Below are 23,682 nucleotides of genomic sequence, written 5' to 3'. Positions count from 1 at the left end.
GTTCTCTGCTTTCAGCCAAGATTCATCGGACATCAGCAATGATATCCCTCATTCCATGGCCTCTTCTGAATCCAGCTTGAACCTCTGGAAGTTCTCTGTTAATGTATGCTTGCAGCCGTTTCTGTATTACCTTTAGTAAAACTTTACTCACATAGGAGATTAAAGATATTATCCAATGACTTCCACATGCCGTTTGGTCACCTCTCTTTGGAATGGGCACAAATACGGATCTCTTCCAATCAGTTGGCCAGATAGTTGTCTTACAAATTTCTTGGCAGAGATGAGTAAGGGCCTCCTGTGCCACCTAACTTTCTTGAAAGATTTCAATTTTTATTCCATCAATGTCTGAATTGATGGAATAAAATACTTATTAAGTACTTATAATTTGCTGGGCACGGTTCTTGATATTTTCCACAGGGTAGGAAAAAAACCAGTTGCTGCCCCGTGGTGACCCCATATAGGTGAGAGTAGAAAATTGCTCCATAGGTTTTTCAATGGCTGTGTCCTTCAGAAACCAATTACTAGGTCTTTCTTCTGAAGCAGCTCTGGGTAGATTTGAACCACCAACCTTTGGGTTACTAGTTGAATGCTTAACAATTTGCATCATCCAGGTAGAGCCTCCACCAGGTAGAGCAAGTCTCAAAGACTTGCTTTCTTGCTGATTTTCTCGTTCTCACTCCCACCCTGTCTGAGCCCCACTGAGACACCCTTGGGTCTCCATCAAGATTTCCTCTTTGTTGCTTAAGTGGCTCAGTTTGTTAGTATTTCAATAGCAACAGGACCATCACTTTACCATCGCCAGTTTTTCAAGACTTTCCTGAGCAGTTGTTCGTTCAACTTATGGGGACTTTTGGTATGGCACTGTAGGATAAGCACTGGACTGCAAGGTTGGTTTGAACCATCAGGTCAGCAGTTCAAAGTCACCAGTTGCTCCTCAGGAACTTTATATAGGGTCGCTATTAGTCGGAACTGATTTGATGGTACTTAACAACAACAGGGCCGTGGAGTTCTCATATCAACTCAAAAGGTACTGAGGCAAGCATTGAGTCATCTTTGAATTATTTTTCATAAATTTTTTATTTTTGCCAATTAAGCATGACATAAGAGATGGCATGCACTTGAAACAAAGAAAAAAAAGTTTCTCAAAATGTTTCCGATTTAGCACATAAAAGGAGGTAAAAGGGCTTCATGTTGTTTCATTAGATAAAACCCTCCTTTCTAGGGCAATTCCAATGGAGAAGAACATCTTGACAAATTATGTCCTGTAGTCAAAACAAGTTGGGGTCCAAACACATGGAGTAGATAGAAAATATATTCTTCTCAGGGGGCTGAAATCCAAACCACAAATTCCAGAAACGCACTTTCAAAGTGCTGCCTATTAGACATGCTAGTTTTAAATTACGTTACCATCGAAGTGGGAGAGGGTAAGGTATGTTTTGATCTATTTATTAGATCACTATCAAACTTTTCCTCTAAGAAGCTCAAGGTGCTCCGTGCATAAGTGTTGGAGAGAGGACTTGGTTGTTTTAAGCATGTCAGGTTCGGCCAATGTGGCTTCTCCCTAGGGAGATGGACCACCCCCCAGGGCACTGCCCTTTGAAGCAGACAGCTCCATGTGGCTAACCACAAGTCTCTCCTCTAGCTAAGAAGTATAGCAAGTGGACTTGAAACACTCAGAATTGCAGGGACAAGGGACTCACGGCAGGCTTGCTCTTGTCCCCAGCTTGTCTGGTTTATTTTACAGGGATCAGATGGAGGAAGCCAGGCAGAATAAAGTCTGCCAGCTACTTTTTATCACTCAGGAAGTATTTATTTATCTATTCAGATTACATTAATGAAAACGATTCTAGGTAAATATCAGGCAGGCAAACCTTTCTAGGCTCACTTATTTTGAAACCAAGTCGTATTGTTGTTGCTAGTGGTTGGTGGTGACCAGAAGCAGGTGAACAGGTCTGTTGTTTGAGGAACCTCTGGTTGGGTTCAAATCACTAACCTTTCAGGTAGCAGTCCAGTGTGTAATGATCATGTGTGCCACCCAGGAAGTCCTGGACACAAGAGTGGATTTCCTGTTTTGCTCCTAGGTTCAACTGAAGACTCTGCCCTTGCCAGCGGGACAGCTGAATGGATAGTTAGGCATGCAGATGGTATTTCCCCAAAAGGGCCTACCCACTTTTACTCCTCTTTCAGGAGGTAAAGTATGTGCCACCTCGCCTTGAACCTGGTGCACATTGTGATTATGTTGACAAATACTGTCTGATGGAAGTCATGCTGCTAGTTCTCCTTAGGACACAGCCACCATACGGTGAGGACACAGTGACATGAAGAGGCTTGTGTGGTGAGTCTGGACTGAGCTACCACTGACAGTCAGCATCAACAACTAGATGAGTCAGTCATCTCCGAAGTGAACATTTCCTTGCTGAGCTCCAGACTGCAGATCAACAGTATTTAAAGTCAATGGTTTGGGCAGGTTTGTTAATTAGTAAAGTCTCTGAGTGGTGCAAATACTTTGAGCTCATCTCGAACCGCCAAGGTCAGCAGTTTGAAACTACCAGCTGTTCCGCGGGAGACAGATGAGCCTTTCTGTTCCTGTAAAGATTTACAGCTTCGGAAACCCTGTATGGGGTTGCTATGAGTCGAAACCGACTCCACGGCACATAACAACAACTAACCTAAAGGTTGGCAGTATGAACCCACTCAGTGGGGCCATGGAATCAAGGCCTACTTCTTTAAAGATGACAGCCAAGAAAACCCTCCGGGGCACTTTCACTCTTGTAACACATGGGGTGGTCCTGAGTTGGAATCAATTCACTGTGCTACGACTGACCTCATCTTACTTCACCAGAGGAAAGGACAGTGAAACTCATCAGTTCAAGGCAGATTGCTAGAGGTGGTGGTCAGACATGCCAGTTCTGATACCAACCATCCCTCCCCTAGAACTCTCCATGTCTCAGCTGGGTTTCATCATTCTTTGCAATGACCACACAGAACTCACAGACAATACTCTTAATTATGGTGTCTATTAGGGGAATGAACAATTTATAATTCAGGATCAGAAATACTCAGGGCACAGTTCTTCCAGTCAGGATAGCATCTTCTCAGTTGTACCCTCAGGCAGGCCTCTTTCTGATCCTTGGCCTCTTAGCAGCATGGCCCTTGGCCTTTGTCCTGCTCAGGCAATGTGACAAAGCTCTTTTAGTGCTGCTGATAAATGCTCAAAGAGCACTCCACTCAGCTCTAAGCCTAAACCCAAAGGCACACAGTTCTAGCTCATGGGTCAACAAACCTGGCTTCCAGATTAAGTGTCTAGAGGCACTGAACTGGACAAGTGAGTCTCTGGCCGGAAGGCACTCAGCTTTACTTACTCTGAAGGCCAGAAAGTCCACTGCTCTGTCTTGTACTCTGGCTCTTGCTTCTACTGTGGCCAGCCCACTCTGGTGTCACGGCTTTCTGTCACTGAACTGAGTAGGCTCAGTGCACAGGGACCTCAGGATTCAAAGGACTCTATTCCTGACTCTTTGGGTTTTGTTACACAGAGATATGTAAGAGCAACAGGTGAAGGTGATAGTCCACTGGACATTCTGAATTTCATGTGAACTTGTCAGAGACCATTTATTTCCTAGGTGGTAATTTCTGAACACAGAAGCAAGACGTAGCAACGTAAAGAAAGTTCTTTCACAAGTTGTTAAGTACCGTGGAGTCAATTCCAACTCACAGTGACCCTGCACAGGGTTTCCAAGGCTGCAAATCTTTATAGGAGCAGAAAGCCTCATCTTTCTCCTATGGAACCACTGGTAGTTTCAAACTGCTGACCTGTAACCACTATGCTACCAGAGCTCCTTTCACAAGTTGTTGTTGTTGTCAGGTGCCATCCAGTCAGAACCGACTCATAGCAACCTCATGTACAGCAGAACGAAACAATGTCCGATCCTGGGCCAATCCCACCACCGCTGCCACGCTTGACGCCATCAATGATGCCACCTGGCTGATCCATTTCGTTGGGGGTCTTCCTCTTTTTCTCTGACCCTTCACCTTACCCAGCATGACATCCTTCTCCAGCGACTCTTCTCTCCTGACAATACGTCCAAAGTATGAGAGACGAAGCTTAGCCATCCTGGCCTCCAAGAAGCACTCTGGCTGCACTTCTTCCAAAACAGATCTATTGGTTCTTTTGGCAGTCCATGGCACTTTTAGTATTCTCCTCCAACACCATAACTCAAAGGCATCAATTCTTCTAAGATCTTCCTTATTCATTGTCCAGCTTTCGCATCCATATGAGGTTATTGAAAATACCATGGCTTGGGTCAGGCGCACCTTAGTCTTCAAGCTCACATCTCTGCTCTTCAATACTTTAAAAAGTTCCTGTGCAGCAGATTTGCCCAATGCAATACGTCGTCTGATCTCTTGACTGCTGCTTCCATGAGCGTTGATAGTTGATCCAAGAAGAATGAAGTCCTTGACAACTTCAATCTTTTCACCTTCGATAAGAATGTTGTATTTTGGTCCAGTGGTGAGGATTTTTGTTTTCTTGACATTGAGATACAATCCATACCGAAGGCTGTGCTCTTTGATCTTCATCAGTAAATGTTTTAAGTCCTCTTCACTTTCAGCAAGTAAGGTTGTATTATCTGCATATCACAGGTTATTAATGAGTCTTCCTCCAATCCTGACACCACGTTTTTCTTCATAGAACCCAGCTTCTCATATTATTTGCTCAGCATACAGGTTGAATAAGTATGATGAAAGAATACAACCCTGTCTCACACCTTTCCTAATTTTAAAACATTTAGTGTTCACAAGTTGTAGTACGATGCAAAAGTAGGTGTAAGTAGACTCTTGTTGTATTTGCCATTTTACAGGAGCAGAAAGGCTCATCTTTCTCCTGTGGAACAGCTGGTAGTTTTGAACTCTGGACCTTGCGGTTCATAGCCCAATTCACAACCACCACACTACCAGAAAGACTCTAGGAAGGGACAAATCCAGCTGCTTTGACTTCCCTGTGCAGAGAGGATTATTAGCTTGGGACAATTCTAGAAGCACAGGCTTTTCTCTTAAAGTTCTCTCCCAGCTGGTAGAAATTTACATAGATAAGCTTGATTGCAGGGAGTCACTTCTCCATTCCAGTCCCTAGAGCACTAGAGCACTCACAGCTGGAGGGGCCTCAGCGGGCAAACGTTCATTGAGCCAGAACACTTGCTGTCTCCAAGCCGACAGGGACTGCATTTCTAGGGCCAGGGGCCTGAGCTGCTTTGGGATCTGCCCATGTCATGGTCTGGTCCTTTTGGCCTCTCTTTCCTTAGTTGTTGCTGTTCTTATTAGGTGCCATTGCAATGTACATCATGACCCCCACGTACATACAACCGAATGAAACACTGGCCGGTCCTGCGGCGTCCTCACTGTTGTAATATTTGAGTCCACTATAACAGCCACTGTGTATGTCCATCTCATTGAGGGTCTTTCTGGTTTTGGCTGGTGCTCTACTTTACTGGTAGCATAGTGGTTACGAATAGGGCTGTGAACCGCAAGGTCAGCAATTTGAAACTACCAGCTGTTCCGCGGGAGAAAGATGAGGCATTCTGCTCCCATAAAGATTTACAGCCTCGGAGACCCTGTACAAGGTTGTTATGAGTCGGAACCGACTGCATGGCACATAACAACAACAACAACTACTTTACCAAGAACTGGACCCTTCTGGTGATACGTCCAAAGTTTGTGAGATGAAGTCTCGCCATCCTTGTTTCTAAGGCACATCTTGGTTATACTTTCTTTCAAGACACATTCATTCATTCTCTGGCATTCCATTGGTATATTCGATATTCTGTGTCAACCCCTGACCCCCCCAGAATTCAAAGGCATCGGTTCTTCTTCCATCTTCATTGTCCAGTTTTTGTATACATATGAAGTTACTGAAAATACTGTCGTGTGGGGTAAGTTCGCCTTAGTCCCCAAAGTGAGATATTTGCTCTTTAGCATGTTAAACAGCTCTTTGCAGCAAATTTTCCCAAGGCAATACATTGCTTGAGTTCTTGCTGCTGCTTCCACAACATGGGTATTGATTGTGTTATATGCTGAATTTCACTGGCTCCCTACAGATTGCCTCAGGAGTGATAACCTATGTCTCCCTAGACTGAGGAAGTCAAAAGGTCCAGCTCACAGTGAAGAAGAAAAGGTAGGTCTGGAAAGAACATTACAGCCTATAAACATGGCTTCCCACAGGCTCATCAGAAGAGCAATCTATACTCAATCTATTTGCAAGAGCAAATCAAGATTAAATAGGAAAGGTTTGTGACTTTCTTGGTTGGGAGGCAGATGGTATCTGGTGGTGGTGATTATGTGCTATGGAGTCAGTTTCCACTCATAAAGAACCTGTACAGGGTTTCCGAGGCTGTAAATCTTTACGGGAGCAGAAAGTCTCATCTTTCTACCGTGGAACAGCTGGTAGTTTCAAATTGTTGACCTTGAGGTTAGCAGCCCGACTAGTAACCAGTACACTATGCTACCAGAGCTCTTTAGATGGGTCTGTTTCCTTAGATTTATTCATTTGTTCACCTAACAATTAAATTGTGTGCACCAAATGCTGAGCATTATTATGTGTAGGGAGTTAAAGATATTCAAGGTGACCCTTTTCTCAAGAGTCATAATCTGTCAGGGGACATAAACTCCTAAAAATAGAATAGCAAATGCAACAGATCACTGACTGCAGACCCAGCACTGCACATGTGTTAACTCTGTGTGCATTTTCACCCTTAGAACAGTCCTGTGAAGTAGACACTGCCATTACCCCCATTTTACAGATGAGGAACCGAGGCACAGAGATCACGTGGTGTGCCCAAAGTCAGTTACTGGGCTCGGGTTCTAACCCAGGCAGTCTAACTCCAGTAGTGTTCTGAACCACTGGTCTGGGCTGCTTGCTGTCTATACATTGAGCAGCATGAACTGAGTGTCATCCCTACAGCACCTACTGGATACCAGGAGGGAGGAATGTTCAACAGAGATTGCGTCTACTACCTTACAAACCTGGTAGCGTAGTGGTTACGAATCGGGCTGCGAACCTTAAGGTCAGCAGTTCGAAACTACCAGCCGCTCCGCCGGAGAAAGATGAGGCTTTCTAGCTCCCATAAAGATTTACAGCCTCAGAAACCCTGTACAGGGTCGCCATGAGTCAGTTCCAACTCCACGGCACATAGCTACTACTACTACTACCTTACAAACCCAATCTAAACAGTCAAAAATACTAAATGGAAGAGACCCCAAACCTCCCCCAACCCCCACCCCCATATCCACTCATCCTTTTAGTTAGGACATACCCATTCTATTAGGACATTTCTCCTCTTGCCTCTGTTCATGTCTCATTCTACAAAATAAGCTCAAATGTTCCTGTTCTATTCTCCAGAGACAAAGGAGTTGGAAGGAACAGCTTTCCCTGTGGTGGGTGTGGAGTAGAGAAGAGCTTGTCAGATTGTCTTGTGGTGGCTGAGGCAGAGGTAGGAGTACATTTCTACCCAGACACATCAATGCCCCGCGGGTGAGGTAGGAGCAAGTGGACGCTGCTTTTTGGGGTTACATTATGAAGGAACAATGACCAGCTCAGGAGTTGCTGAAAAGGAGGGTCAGGGGCTCATTCGAGGGTCATTGGAGTTGACAGATAGGACTGCTTGCTTTCTCTTCCACATGAAATTGCTGAAATAGGGCTCTGGCTTAAGGGTAGTGGAGCTGGGAAGAGGAACCAATGACTTGAAGATAGCCATCTTTGTGAATGAGAGCTCTAACAGTTCACTATGATCACCCTCTCAACCTCTACCAGGGGCAGAGTACCCAATATGAACAGGAAAAGGTAAAACATCAACCTCCCCCTCCCAGAAAACATTAACTGCTCTCCCTTCCCAGGAGACAAGCTAGAATGTTAACCAGGTTACTGAGCAGGACCAATCTTCTGGTTTCCCTCCTGTCTTCAAACAGGTCCGCAACCTAGCCCCTCCCCAATTCTGTCTCCATATAAGCCTGTACTGACCTGCACTCGGAGCTCAAAATCTGGAGAAGTTAGCTCCTCTGAGCTAGCCAGCTTAATAACATCTGAAACTCTGCTTCACCTCTCTGAGTGGCCTCGGTTTCTTCAGTGATGGATCTAAAAGCTGTTGTAACACTCTTGGATCTAAAGCTGTTGTAATGCATTTGGATCAAAAACTGCTGTAATAAATCAGCTTGGTAAGTATTGGCTCGGCTCCTTCTTGTTGTTGTTAAGTGCCTTCGAGTCAGTTCCAACCCATGGTGACCCTGCATAGGGTTTCCTAGTGGCAGCTGGTGAACTTGAACCACCAACCTTGCAGTTCAAACCAACTTTGTAGTTCAACATCATACCAGGACTCCATTTACTACTGCTGATTTGGACTCCTGGTGTGGTGCTGTAGGATCAGCATTAGACTGTAACCCACAAGGTCAGGGGTTCAAACCCATCAGATGCTCCTCAGGGTCTTATGAGTTGGAACCAACTGGATGGCACTTAACAACAACAGTGCTTAACTAATTTGTAGAAAACAATTTCACATGTGAAATTGCAGATTAGTTAGTAAGCGCAAGTTGTTGTTATGTGCTGTGGAGTCGGTTCTGACTCAGCGACCTTGTACAGGGTTTCCGAGGCTGTAAATCTTTACAGGAGCAGAAAACCTCATCTTTCTCCTGCAAAACAGCTGGTAGTTTCGTACTGCTGATCTTAAGGTTAGCAGCCCGATTCGTAACCACTATGCTACCAGAGCTTCTTAGTAAGTGCAAGTAAGCCTACCCAAATCCACTGCCAGGGAGTCAAATCCAGCCCCACAGAACTGCCCCATAGGGTTTCCAAGATTGTAAATCTTTCCAGAAGCAGAAGGTTAGGTCTTTCTGACACTGAGCAGCAGGTAGGTTTGAACTGGGGACCTTTCGGTTAACAGTTGAGCTCTTTAAACATGAGCCTTAAGGCTCTGTCCTTGATAGGGATTGTAAAAGTGAAAGGAGGCTGAACCTTTGTAAGCATTTTGCGCATCGGGTTCTCCAACATTGTCTGGGAGCTTTAGTGAAGAGAAGCACAGTTCTGCCCAGAAAGGTTCCAAATGTCTTCTGAGACAAAGCCCACTTTAGGAGATTGGAGTTTGACCCGGAAGGCAGAAATGTAAAAATTTCTCACCCCCAGAGCCCTACCACAGAGCTTAAAGGGTGATTTTAAAATGTGATGGCTCATGTTTGGAAATCTACAAAATGTAAATGAAATCCGCCCACAACCGCACATTCCATCTTGCCCTCTGAAGGCCGGCAAATTCATTAGCATATTAAAGGTGCTATGAAGTCTGGCAGCAAAGAATCAACTGAATGATAATTAACACAGTGTTTCCCAAACAGATTGGACCACAGAACCGTTTTCCCAAGAAACAGTTCTTTCTGTGGAGTTGCTTTGGACAAAGAACAGTGTCAGGCTTTCCTCTGGCACACTGCTTTGTTGTTGTGGATAGTTGACAAGGATTCAGCTCAAGGAGACCTCATGTATTTGTTATGAGCCTTGGAGTGGGTGTAAAAGTTGAGTGTAGACTGTTTGAGAACTTAACAAAATAATGGAACATTGCCTGAGGCATCACCCACCCCACACCCATAAGTTTCTCTCCTTTATAATGTTAATGGTGCCTCTGCTTGAAGCTTGGGCCCTCTTTGTGGGACTTCAGAACGAGTAACAGCTCTGATGCACAAACCCGCACCTTGAGAGTTAACCCTTTTGATGTTTATCAGCACATCCAATCACCTTGTGAATGGATGCAGATGCCAGAGTGATAAGATTGGGGCCTGCCTACAAGCATAAATATTGCTTATAAATAAAAAAATATTTCAGGGGACACTATCCCACTCTTTCCTGCGGGTGTCTCAGAGTTGCAGCCACTGCATCAATCAATCTTAAGGGCCTCCCCAGCTTCACTAACCCTTCACTTTCTCAAAAATGACATCTTTTTCTAGAGATTAGTCAGAGCCTTGAAGGAGCTCTGGTAGCGTAGTGGTTACGAATTGGGCTGGGAACCACTAGGTCAGCAGTTCGAAAAATCCCATAAAGATTTGCAGGGTCGGCTATGAGTCGGAACCGACTCCACGGCACTTAACAACAACAACAACAACAGTCAGAGCCTTGAGCCAAGTCCACTTGGCCAAAACAGCAGTAAAGTACACAGGGGCAATGAACTGGGGCTTCCTCAGAGCTCACTGAGCAGAGCTGAAAGTCCATACTTGGCATTTTCATCTTTCCTTAGGTGTAAGAGGCAGGGTGCTACTATGGAGCAGAAAATCTGAAGGCTTTTTGCCTGTGAAGGACTCCAGCCAGGCAGAGCTTAATTCCATCTTGTGCCTAGGTTCAGTGTAACAGTGCCAATTTTTCTTCAGTACCTTATGTACCTCTGGACTGCCAGTTAGAAGCAAGGTATATTTAACTGTGGGCTTTGGGCTACTTCCCCCTGTCAGTAGCATTCCTGGACATCCCTTTTAATGTTCTGTCTGTGAAGGCATACCCACCCTGCCCCCCAAGAGTCTCAGAGACTGCAAGCCCTCCAATGTGCAATAGTCTCCTCCCTGCCTCCCTACTTTCTGTAGGCCTGGCATGCATATGTGACACATGGCTGCTGTCCTCACTCCTGGTTGTAGGAGGAGATCCCTTTGTTCTCTGTGCCCTATAAAAGGTCACCGTGTGGAGACAGAACTGGGGAATTCATCATGGTTTTCAGGACATCCTTCACCTGGGCGATCCGTGTGTCTTTGTTTACTCCTCTTTAAGACTTAATAAAGAGTCTCTATACTATTTATCTATTTGAGGATGGAGTCCCTTATCTCCCCTTGGACAGTGCTCAAGTAGAGAAGGTCCCAAACCATGACTAGTTTGGACATTTCTATGTGGAAATACGAACTAGCCTCCATGAAAGGCTGCTTAGGAAATGGAACCACTGGCTAACCCAGGAGCCCCTAAACACTTTTGAGAAGCTGGCCTGTGTTGCTGCCTTATTAGCAATGACATCAAAGGAAACAGAAGGGAAATACACCAGTCATTGGCTGCACCAGAAGCTGATGGTAACTGGGACCCCCAGGAAGGAGAACTGCATGTGCGCTCCAGTCACTTTACTGCTTGGTCCAGAGTCCAATGGTCTGACTTCTGCCAGCTGGCTTTTGGACCAGTATTCCTGCAATACGCATGAGCAGATCGTCTATGTAGCTTAAGTAATGGTTTCAAAGATGCTTTGAAGCAAGCAAAACATTTTCATATTTGCAAGCAGTGTCATATTCCCCAACAAGCATGGTAAGCATGGGCTTACTTGTGCATACTTACTAAGTTGTTGTGAACCATTTGTTACTACATCAAAGATTCAACTTCTAGGTATGGCTGGCATCTATCTTTCTCCTAATCCCACAGCACCGTCCAAGAGAATAAAAGCTTTTTTTCAAATTTACAATTCCCTACAGAGACAGAGTTCCCAGTATGCAAGGTAAACACAGGCTTACTTGTGCTTATTTAAAGTCTGTAGTGAACCATTTCATATGTTTTTCCCATGTGAAACTGTACACTTCAGGTTAGTAAGTAACCACAAGTAAGCCTGTACCTTTGCTTACTGGGTAGTCCACCCCTGTTTCCAAGAGTAATTACAACTGAAATCCTGGCACACACTGGGAAGTCTTGTTTGTCGTTGTTATTAGGCACTGGTGAGTTGGTGTGACTCATAGCATGTTTGAAACCATTGCTAAAGTCACTGTGTCAATCTCATTGAGAGTCTTCCTCCTTTTCACCCATCTTCGACCAAGTAGGATGTCCTTTTCCAGGGACTGGTCCCTCCTGATGATATGTCTAAAGTACATGAGATGAAGTCTCATCGTCCTGACTTCTATGAACCACTCTGGCTGTACTTCTCTCAAGACAGATTTGTTTGTTCTTCTGGCAGTCTATGGTACTTTTAATATTTTTCTCCAACATAATTACAATACACCAATTCTTTTATGGTCTTCCTTATTCACTGTTCGACTTTCACATGTATGTGAGGCAATTGAAAATACCATGACTTTGGTCAGGCACAACTTAGTCTTCAAAGTGATATCTTGGTTCTTGAACACTTTAAAGAGGACTTTTCAGTAGATTTCCCCATTGGAATATATCATTTGAATTCCTGACTTCTGCTTCCATAGGCAACAATTGTGGATCCAAATAAAATGAGTCTTTGACAAGTTAAATCTTTTCTCAGTTTGTCATAATGCTGCTTATTGGTCCAGTTTGTTTTCTTTCTGTTGAAATATAATCCATACTGAAGGCATCAACAAATGCTTCAAGTTCTTTTCATTTTCAGCAAGCAAGTTTGCATTATCTGCAGATCACAGGTTGTTAGTGAGCCCTCCTCCAGTCTGGCAGCTGTGTTCTTCATATAGTTCATTTTCTCAGATGATTTGTTCAGTGTACAGATTAGATAAATGTAGTGACAGGATACAACCCCGACACACACCTTCCCTGATTTTAAACCACACAGAATCCCCTAATTTTGTTAGAATAATTGTGTCTTGGTCTATGTACAGATTTTACATGAGCACACAACTTTTATGCTTTACAATATTACCCATAATTTGTTATTTATTACAGTCCAATGCTTTTGTATAATTGATAAGACACAGGTAAGCATCTTTCTGGTCTTCTCTGCTTTTAGTCTCAAGAACCATCTGATATCAGCAATGATATCATTTATTCTACTTCCTCTTTTGAATCTGGCTTAAATTTCTGGCAGTTTCCATTCGATGTACTGCTGCAATGATTTTTGAATTATCTTCATTATAATTTTACTTGTATGTGACATTAATGACATTTTCCAATCATTTCCACATCTATTGGATTGCCTTTCTTTAGAATGGGCACAAATAAGAATCTCTTCCAACCAGCTGGTCAGTTAGTTGTCCTCCAAATTTCTTGGCTTAGACAACTGAGTAATCTTGCTTAAATTCTTTTAAATGTAGAAACTGTACACTGGATTAAAAATAGATCACAGTTGTGTACTTTTTCCTCCTTTCCTCCCTGCTTCAAGGGCTGTTCAGTAATTTGATCTACCTCTGAGATTAAGCAGAGAAATTCTAACTCCTGTCACCTAGGAGTCAGCTGTGCTAAAACAAAACTCATTGCCAAATAGGTCTTGGGAGCTCCTACTCATATCACTGAGGTGAGCTACCAATTGTTCTATAAAATAAGTTATAAAATTACAAGCAAAGGGTATCACTAAGACCTGTGGATCATGCTAAGTGAACATGTAGGCAGTGAGGAGAAAAGTTTCCAACAGTGCTATCCTTAGGGCTGTCTTCAACCTTACATCGTACACATTGTCCAGAAATGATTTTGGTGCTTACGGTTAGAAGAAGCTGTATGAGACTGCCAAGTCATGGGCTTCTTATATTCAAGAGTTACAGAGAGATGAGACCTGATTTCAGCAGCACCGAAATGCCAAATATCACATCACTCGCTGGATTATCTGTGTGTGAGAATCCTCACGCCCATCAAAGAGAACACTCACTCAGGATTACCTCTGCACAATCACTTACCTTCATGAACATGCTAATTCCAGTTTTGAGCAGATCGGTGAGGCCTGAAGACATGTGTTCAATATCGATGGGATCTGACCTCTCGGGATGAAATATTTCCTCCACAACCTGCTTCAGCAATGGCTTATAGGAGGCCTGAAAAGACAAAGTATTGTGTTGTAAGTAAAAGGGTTTGTTTGGTTTGTCTACAGAGAGGACAGCTTTATCTGCATCAAAGGAAACAAAGCAAGTTTCTTTTGGTACTGCACAATGGCTTTGATCATGTGTGCGTGTAACAGTCAATGGAAGGAGTGCTGGTGGCACAATGGTTAAGTACTCTGCTGCAGAATGTAAGGTAGGTGGTTCGAACCCACCAGCTGTTTCCTCAGGAGAAAGATGTGACATTCTGCTTCGTTAAAGATGATAGCCTTGGAAATCCTATGGGCAGTTCTACCCTGTCCGATAGGGTCACTATGAGTTGGAATCAATTTGATGACAATATAATGATACTGGGTGTTTTTGTACATTTTCATCCCAATGAGTTAGCACTATTTTGTTTCTCATATTGTCTTCTATGTGCAAATGTCTTTTATAAGAGCTAGAATCACGACATGGCTAATTTTTCCTAAACAGCCTTACAATTATGGCCCCCTCTCCTAGGAAGTTGAATGTTTATTTATCATGTGACATCACAATGCAAGCCTAAAACCTAAACCAAATCCACGGCCTTTAAGGTGATTCCGACTCCTGGCGATGTCCTGTGTTACAGGGTAGAAATGCTCTGCAGGATTTTCTTGACTAATCTTTACAAAACAGTTTGTTAGGCCTTTCTTCTGCAAAGCTGCTGAGTATATTTGAACTGCCAGCCTTTAGGTTAGCAGCTGGGCGCAAACTGTTTGCATCACTCAGGCTCCTATCTAATCCTAAAGTAATCCCTACTTCCTTGTAGAGATCAAGAACTAGTACGACTTGGCCCGAAAACGAAGTCAAAATACTAAGAATCTGAGCCGGGTCAGGGCTGAGAGGAAGCAGGCCACATGGTGCTGTAACAATTCTGGCAGAATGAGAGTGATGTTAGTTTGCAATAGCCCCTGCATTAGATAAACAGTGCTAAATGTTTTCATTTTCTGTGACCTGAAGAACACTCACAATGAAAGTTAGATTTGGAGGCAGCTGCCTCTCTGGTAGCGTAGTGGTTACGAATCAGGCTGCGAACCTTAAGGTCAGCAGTTCGAAACTACCAGCCGCTCAGCGGGAGAAAGATGAGGCTTTCTACTCCTGTAAAGATTTACACCCTCGGAAACCCTGTACAGGGTCGCTATGGGTCGGACCCGACTCAATGGCACTTATCAGCAACAGTAGCAGCCTTTTTGAGCAGTGCTCTTTCTGACAAGATCGGGGGTGGGGGGGTAGGGGTGGGGGTGGGCGTTCACATTGCTATGACCGTAGACACTACTTCCCTTTCTGCGTGTGTTTTCCCCACCTTGGTTCTTATTCCCAAGCTTTTTGTCTGTCTTCCTTTCCCATCAGCTGGACCACCTTTATTCCAATCCTAGTGACACAAGTCTTATTTGACACTGGGGTTTGGAGTGTGAAGGGCAAAGAAAGAAGAAATAGCTTCTCTCGATGTGTTTTCTTATGATTTTTTATAAAGCCCCTTACTGATGAATGAATTCTGATTCACAGCCACCTTATAGGACACAATTACACTGCCCCACAGGAGTTCCAAGGCTGTAATCTTTACTGAAGCAAAAGGCCACATCTTTCTCCCATGGGTCAAACCACCAACCTTACAGTTAGCTGATGAGCACTTAACCACTGTGCCACCAGGGCCCCTAAGGATTTATGATAGTCCCAGAAAAGTTAGGTTTTGACAGAGCACTGTTGAGAGTTATCTACCTTCAACTCTGCATCTCTCTGGCACTGGCCGAATCTGTAACCTGTCTTCAGCAAGTGTAATGACTTCATATCTGCCGTCATTTGTTTTTCTGAAGTCATTTTTTATTTCCCCTTTATTCCAATTCCAATTTTCTTACTTAAAATATATTAGAAAACGTAGGTATGAACCCCTGGAATCATAAATAACAGATCAGCTGGAATGTGGTTGGAACACTTCTGAGGGATCAGATGCAGGGGAGAACTAGCAACTGTTCAGTTGAAGGTTCTACCTCTTCTATGTTCTTAGTCAGACAGACCACTGTAGGCCACAGAGTTCATGACTAAGGCAGGATTTTTTTTTTTTAAATCTATAGATCAACCTCATAATAAAAGAAATTAAAATGAAAACTATATCAAGATAGATGCTTTGTATCAGACTGGCAAAAATCCAAAAGTTACAGAACACATTCTTTTGATGAGGTCAGGGGAACCTTGCTGGTAGAAGTATTATGCATCGCTGGTAGGAGTATTAATTGTTATAATCAATGGAGACAGTAATTTGGAAATATCTATTACAGTTATAAATACATATGACCTAGCATTTCTACTTGTAGGAATTTGTTCTCTAAATGTGTTCTATGTGCAGCTGAGATCCATGTTGTGGTTGTTAAGTGCCATGGAGTCGGTTCGAACTCATAGCGACCCTGTATAGGCTTTAAAAGGAGCAGCTGGGTGGGTTTGAACTGCAGACCTTGTGGTTCACAGTCCACTGCTGATCCTTCAACACCACACCAGGATCAAATGAGATCCATAGATGTCTGTGTATTGTTTGCAATAGTAAAAGAGGGGAGAAAGCCCATGTGCCCATAAATAACCAACCAACCAGCAAAAAGCACTGAGCCAAACAAAAATCCAACCTCAAACCCTCTACCACAGAGTCGATTCCAACCCACAGCAAGGGGTTTCAAGGACAACTGTTTCAAGGACAACTGCTCCAGAGGCTTTCATCACTGCAGTCTTCAAAGGAAAGCATCACTAGGTCTTTCCTTCTGAATCTGCTGGGTGAGTTTGGACCTCCAACTTATAGGTTAGGGAGCTTATCAATAGGGAAGTGTTAACTAAAGCTATGCACAGTCATGACACGGAAGAAACAAGAGAAGTTCTGTGCAGAGAGCAGGGTGTAAGTGGAAAAGCACAGCGTGGAGCAGTGTTTACCATCGGCTGGTATCTGTGTAAGACATGCCAGGAAGAATCGGAAAGCTTGTGTTTGCTGACATATGGAAAAAGAAACGCTGCTGTGATACACAGAAACTACCACCAACAGTAATGGTGGTACGATGGGGGGCAAGTCAGTGGAGAAGAAGGAGGAAAACATTTTACTGTAAGCTTTTTTTCCTTTCCCTTCTTCTTGTTGTTAAGTGCCATCAAGTTGGTTCCAACTCACAGTGACCCTGTATAGGGTTTCTGAGGAATGGCTGGTGAATTTGAACCATTGACCTCGTGGTTCAAACAAACCTTGTGGTCCATCCAGTGCATTAACCTGCAGAGCCACTGTTGTTGGTGAGTGCCATTGAATAGGTTCTGACTCATACAGCGTTTCCAAGGAGTGGCTGCTGAGCTTGAACTTGCAGCTCAAACTGACCTTGCAATCCAGAGCATTAACCCACAGTGCCACACAAGGACTAGTGACCATCCAATCAGCTCTGACTCATGGGACCTTAAAAAGGTTGGCAGTTCAAACTCATCAGCCGCTCCTCAGAAACCCTATACAGGGTCGCTATGAGTCAGAACCAGCTTGATGGCACTTAACAACAACAATCGTGTTTAAGAGAAGGGAAAATAGGCCCTGAAACCTACAAAACCCCAAAAGGTAATTGTTCTGCATAGAATATATCCTCGAAAGAAAGAACAGTAGTATTCTGAAGATTGCACAGACACATTTTTTACTCAGCACCTCCTCTGTGCCAGGTACTGGGGCTGATGGAACTATCCTCTAGAAGACTTGGCTTAGACTGGGGAGTCAGAGAAAAGAGGGTGGTATGGAGGGATAGGAAAGCTGGGAATTGCTCTTTCTCCCTTGCTCCGCTTTCAACAGAGCTTTGAGGAATGAAGAAAATGCCCACGGACCTACGGTCCCTTTGGTGGGTAGATATTTGGAAATGTTATTTCTTTAGCACTTTAGTTCTTTGGATTTGTGATGACTGTGTTTTATTGGGGCAGGTTGGAATTTTAGGGGTTTTTCTTTTTCTTTTTTTTTAGGTAATTAGGTGACTATTTAGAAAGAGAGAAAAAGACCACAATTTAAAAAACAGAAAAGTAACAGATAATAAACACACCACATAATTTAAAAAAGAGAAAGTTATATTAACTGCCTGAAATACCTCTGTAATAATACTTTCTTATATTTTTGGGCTGCATTCACTTTGATCATTTTCACATAGCAACAGTTTGGAACAAACAAATTTATTTGTTCTTCTGACAGTCCATGGGACTTTCAATAGTCTTCTCCAACACTGTAATGCAAACGCATCAGTTCTTTTTTGGTCTTTCTGATTCATTGTCTAACTTTCACATGCATATGAGGCGATTGACAATACCATGGCTTGGGTCAGGTGCACTATGGGTCAGGTGCAACTGATATTTTTGTTCTTGGTTACTTTAAAAAGTCTGAACAACCCTAGAGGCAGTGTGCCTCCATCCCCTGGGGTCACTCTAAGCCAGAATAGCCTGTAGAGTACCTAACACAGCAACAACACAGAGAGATGTTCTAGTGATTAAGCTATTGCCTCTTAACTCCGAAGCCCTCCCATTCCTGCCAGCATCACCACAGCCATGGGCTTCACCATTCGAAACTTCACTTCCTCTGAACTTTAAAGTCAAATGATCCAATCAACCACTTTTCTTAATTAAGCCAGTTTGCGATCTTTGTGTTTTCCTATTTTTATCTGTAACCAAAAACATCATAGTAAAGGTATTATAATTTTACACAAATAATGTGGATGATTTACATTTTTTGCCAGCCAACCTCACCACTCCCCTACCCAACACAAACACTATTTTCACAAATGTGTGATGCTGTGGTGTATCATATATGTGGGCACATTATTTATGTAGTGAGCTATTTGTGAAAAAATACGGTGTTAGTAATTTAAAGAGAAGTTGATGGGTATTCTCACTTACAAATTGTATGCAAAAACTTCTACAAAACCCACCTCTAAATTCTTTATTAGAGCACAAACCCACTAAATAACATTGTTTATTTAAAGAGTGCTATTTGGGAAAATTTTTTTGCAGCTACAAAGCAGTATTTGTCTCATGACTTCTTAGCAAACGCATTTTTTCATTTTTCTTTGGCTCTTTGTCTTCCTCCCCTTCATTTGGATTGTTTGATGCCTCACATCATGTTGCTACAATCTGATTCGAATGCAAGAGCTTTAGCAGGGGCTAAAGATGGGAACCCTCTGACTATTAGGGGATTCTCTATTCAGCTGGAGTCCTGGTGTGGCACTGTGGGCTAATGTGTCAGACTGCAAAGTCGTTTAAACTTTAAGGTTGGTGGTTCAAGCTCACCAGCTACTCCTTGGAAACCCTAGACAGGGTTGCTATGGGTCGGAATTGACTCAACAGCTCTTAACAACAACTGTTCAGCTCACTTGCCACTTGTCTCTCAGCAAAGGACCACAGAGGAGACAGATGTCTCTTCTCTACTGGCCAGCTCAAAGTTTTCCTCATGAGAAATCAGATCTGTCGTTTCTGCCTTGACATTACAAGAGAAAGCCCTAGTGGGTTCACTTTCCTAATCAAATATTCTTTGGCTTTATTGAGGACGAGGAAGAAGAATTGAAATTCCAAACAGATCCGTTCTTTCCTTTGCTTGTTGGTCACGTTCAATATGGTGGCAGTAGAAAGGGATGTGTTCTACACAGTTTCTATTATTTTTAAAAAACTTTTATATTGTGAACTGGGTGAAGGTTTATATTGTCAACAATTCATACACATTTGGTTTCATCACATTGATTGTAATCCCCTCAATGTAACTTCACTTATCCTACTTCCTCATGTGTTCCCTGTTTCCATTCCTCCTACTTTCCTAACCACAAGGTCGGCAGTTCAAACTCACCAGCCGCTCTTATGAAACATTATCCAGGTCACTATGGGTTGGAAACGTCTTGTCTGGAGGGCACTTAGAACAACAGAACAATAACATCCCTCACTAGTGTTTTTTTTCTCCTTATGGACCAGTCTGTTGTTTGGCTGAAAATGAAGCCATGGGGGGTGAGTTCAGTTCTAGACCTAAAGGGTGATTTAGGTCCATCGTCTCAGGGGTTCCACCAGTGTCTTTCTGACCAGTAAACCTGGAGTTTTTTGAGATTTTCAATTTTGTTTAAAATTTAAAAACATTTGTCTCCTGCTCGACAGAGTTTTTTGGAGACAGGGTTCTGCCTTATAGTTGCTTGGCCATTCCCTGGGGCAGATGAATCCTACACTAATGGCTTTGTGTCTCAACAGCAGGTGAAAAAGAGAAAATGGATGATTTCTAGTGATTTTATGAGCCAGGGCAGGAAGTGAAATGTACCATTTCTACCCATAGTTCACTGAGTTCTATCTACTCAGTCACAAACTGTCTGCAAGGGAATCTGGAAAATGTGGTCCCCCTGTGTTTGTATGATTTAGAAATGGAGTTGGGGAACACATAGCATTATCTCTGTTATATTCACACTGCTAAATTTGAATTGAAACATTAATACAAATATCTCCTTCACAGCTAGCAAGTTGCAGGTTGGACATTTTGTGAGCAAAGGATGAACAAACCTTTTTCCCTCTGTATGAGAAGCTGACCTTTGGTTCACTTTCTGCCGTTTCCCTGGAAACCTGATAAGGGAGGAATGTAAAAATGTATAGCCAGGCAAGATGGCTTATGATAAAAAAGGCTCCTTCTTGGTAAGCTGCATCCTAGTAGGGGGACCATAAATACTTGATACAAAGTGGAGCTCTGAGCTTCCTTGAGGCCAGTGCCTCATGTATAATTGAACATGTCCCCTGAAGGAACCCTGTACACTATGCCTCTGAAGTTCTTACAAAGAAACTGGCTCTTATAGGATACAAGGCTTTTAAGCTACAGGGCTCTGGCAGCCACTCAATGTGAGTCTAGTGGCCTCAGAGACCAAACTGAATAGCTCCTGGATAGCCCTGTGGACTACTTGGTGGTTAGTCACAGGACTACTCCAGGAAAAGGAATCATTGATGCTCTCTTCATGAAAAGCTATGTTCCTATTCTTAGCCAATTAGTGCCAACCATGGTCTAGGACTGCAGGACTGACTTATTAATCAGGCACAATGGGCACAGTTGTTGTTAAGTGCCTTCAGGATGGTTCCGGCTCACAGCTGTTTAGGGTTTCCAAGGAGTGACTGGTGGGTTTGAACTGCCAACCTTGCAATCCAGGGCATTATCCTGCAGCACCACACCAGGGCTCCCAATAAACACAGTACCTAGGGCCCAAATTACTTTTGCTGTTTTTGTTCCAACTCATAGTAACCCTATAGGGTTTCTGAGAAGTGGCTGGCTGGTAGGTTTGAACTGCTGACCTTTCCATTAGCAATCCAGTGCTTATCCTACAGCATCATACCAGGCCTCCAGAAATCCTTTTAGGAACCAACAAATATGTTGTGATTCCTTTTAACATGAGAAGGAAAAAGAAAGAAACTTTGGGTGAAAGAAAAGTCTTGCCATATAAATTATTTGTTTCTGGACCAATGCAGTATAATTAAGCCTATTGAGGTTGTTGTTGTTAAGTGCTGTTGAGTTGGTTCTGACTCAGTGACCCTGTATAGGGTTTCCAAGGGTTTTAAAATCTTTGAGGGCACAGAAAGCCTCATATAAGGGGAAGGGTCAAATCATGGAAAAGTGCCTATGGTTCATGAAAGTCATAATGTGGTCCTAAGGATAGTCTGGTGTGAATGGATTAAAGGTTTTGCAGAGTCTAAAGAGATCCACAGATTTATTGTTGTTGTTGTTAAGTGTCGTTGAGTGGATTCTGACCCATAGCGACCCTGTATAGGGTTTCCAAGGAGCAGCTGGTGAGCTTGAACTGCCAACCTTGCAGTTCAAATGGCTTTGCAGTCTGGTGCATTAACCCATAGTGCCACACCAGGACTCCACAGATGGGTGACACACATGAAATACTGGTGATGTCAAAGCATGGTCATCTACAGGAATTTTCTTTTTTACTTCTTTAAATAATCAGCATTTCTTCCATAGCAAACTATTTTCTCTTTCTTTTTTTTTTTTTCATAAAATATGAAAAATGCAATGTTATTGTTTATGTGTATGGATTCCTGGTTTGGTCCTGTTGATCAGCACTGAACTGCGAACCACAAGTTCAAACCTACCAGTGTCCCTGAGTCACTATAAGTCCGAACTGACTCAACAGCACTTAACAACAACAACATGTGTATGTCTCAGCTTCTTCTTTTTTTTTTTTTCTAAATTTGATTTATTTTATTGTATATAAAAAGAAAACTTAGAAAACAAGATTAACCTGAAACATACACACAGACACTAACATTTTCTTTTGCATATTTTGTTCTGTTGTTGTTGAGAATATACACAGCAAAACAAACAGCAATTCAACTGGTTTAAAATGTACAATTTAGTGACATTGGCTAATTCTTCCAGTTGGGTAACCCTTTCACCTTCCGTTTCTGAGTTGGTCTTCCCTCATTAACATACTCTCACGGTCCTCTCTAAGGTTCCTGTCTAATCTTTTGAGTTTCTGTTGTCAATTTGATCCCATAAAGGTAGCTCTTAAAAGAATATAATTCTCAAGGCAGACTTCCTTTTTTATTTTACTAGTTAAGTTAAAAGTACTAGTCAGTTTTAAGATGAGTTCAGGGAACATTTTTGGTTTATGGTTTAAAGATGATCTCAGAACAACACTTTCAGTGGCTCATCCAGTCTTTGTGGCTCCAGAAAGTCTATAATCCATTGCAACTTGAAATTCTTTCTGCATTTCCTTCCCCCTTTTAATCAGCAATTTTCTATGAAATCTTTAATGAAAACATTCAGTAATGGTAGCTAGGCACCATGCAGTTCTTCTGGTCTCCTTGCAAAGGAAACAGTTGTTCATGGAGGATGAGAGCCACACAATCCATATCCTCCTCTACACTCACTTCCTTTATTGCTCCAGAAGATTAGAGACCAAATCTACCATGGATGGCTGATTCCAAGCTCTAAAGACCCCAGACACTACACAACAAACTAAGAGGTAGAACAGAAGGACTAAATACATTATTAGGCCAACTAACTGGGATGCTCCATGAAACCATGATCCTAAACCTCCAACTCCCATAAAAAGGAACCAAATCCCATAAAGTGTTTGATTGGACATAATCAGTCTCTGCAGGTACTCTATTTTTGCCATTGTTGTAAATGTATCCATCAACGTTTGCCAATTCAACTTTTTTACTGGTATACAACGTATTGACTGCAATTACAAGAATTCTCCTTACTTAATGTGATTTCTCCATTACTGTGAATCCTCCTTCTCTCCCTCCTACCCGCCTCTGGTAACAGTAAAAAGCTTTGGTCTTTGTACATTTGCCTTTTCTGTGTTTGTATATTTGTCCTTTGGTAATAGGCTTATTTTGCTCAACAAAATGTCTTCAAGCTCCATCCATACTGTAGCACGCGTCATGACTTTCATTTTTTCTGATGGCTGAATAGTATTCCATTGAATATATGTACCATAGTTTGCTTATTCATTCATTTGTTGATGTGCTGTTAGGTGATTTCCACATTTTGTTATTGTTGTTGTTAGGTGCCATTGAGTCGGCACTGACTCACAGTGACCCTATGCACAGCAAAACGAAACAATGTCCAATCCTGGGCCAACCTCACTACTGTTGCCATACTTGAGTCCATTGATGTTGCCACTTGGCCAATCCATCTCGTTGGGGGTCTTCCTCTTTTTCTATGACCCTCCATCTTACCAAGCATAATATCCTTCTCTGGCGACTGTTCCCTCCTGACAATATGTCTAAAGTATGAGAGACGAAGTTTGGCCATCTTGGCCTCCAAGGAGCACTCTGGCTGTACTTCTTCCAAAACAAATCTATTGGCTCTTTTGGCAGCCCATGGCACTTTTAGTATTCTCCTCCAACACCATAATTCAAAGGCATCAATTCTTCTACGACCTTACTTATTCACTGTTGAGGTTTTGCATGCATATGAGGTTATTGAAAATACCATGGCTTGGGTCAGGCGCA

The 23,682-nt window shown here is 42.8% G+C and overlaps 1 protein-coding gene across 1 annotated transcript in view; it reads right to left on the bottom strand.

The window, feature by feature from the left end:
- Window positions 1–23,682, bottom strand: part of SCFD2 (sec1 family domain containing 2) — a 668,469-nt gene that overhangs the window by 61,577 nt on the left and 583,210 nt on the right. Inside the window, exon 7 of the mRNA XM_006868065.1 lies at window positions 13,561–13,695. Within this exon, the coding sequence (XP_006868127.1) occupies window positions 13,561–13,695 (135 nt within the window). The remainder of the gene's footprint in view (window positions 1–13,560; window positions 13,696–23,682) is intronic.

The sequence above is a fragment of the Chrysochloris asiatica genome, unplaced genomic scaffold, assembly GCF_000296735.1.
Source record: "Chrysochloris asiatica unplaced genomic scaffold, ChrAsi1.0 scaffold00115, whole genome shotgun sequence".
NCBI classification, from domain to species: Eukaryota; Metazoa; Chordata; class Mammalia; order Afrosoricida; family Chrysochloridae; genus Chrysochloris; species Chrysochloris asiatica.
Note: the sequence above shows the minus strand (reverse complement) of the source record. Positions and strands in the feature narration are given on the sequence as shown.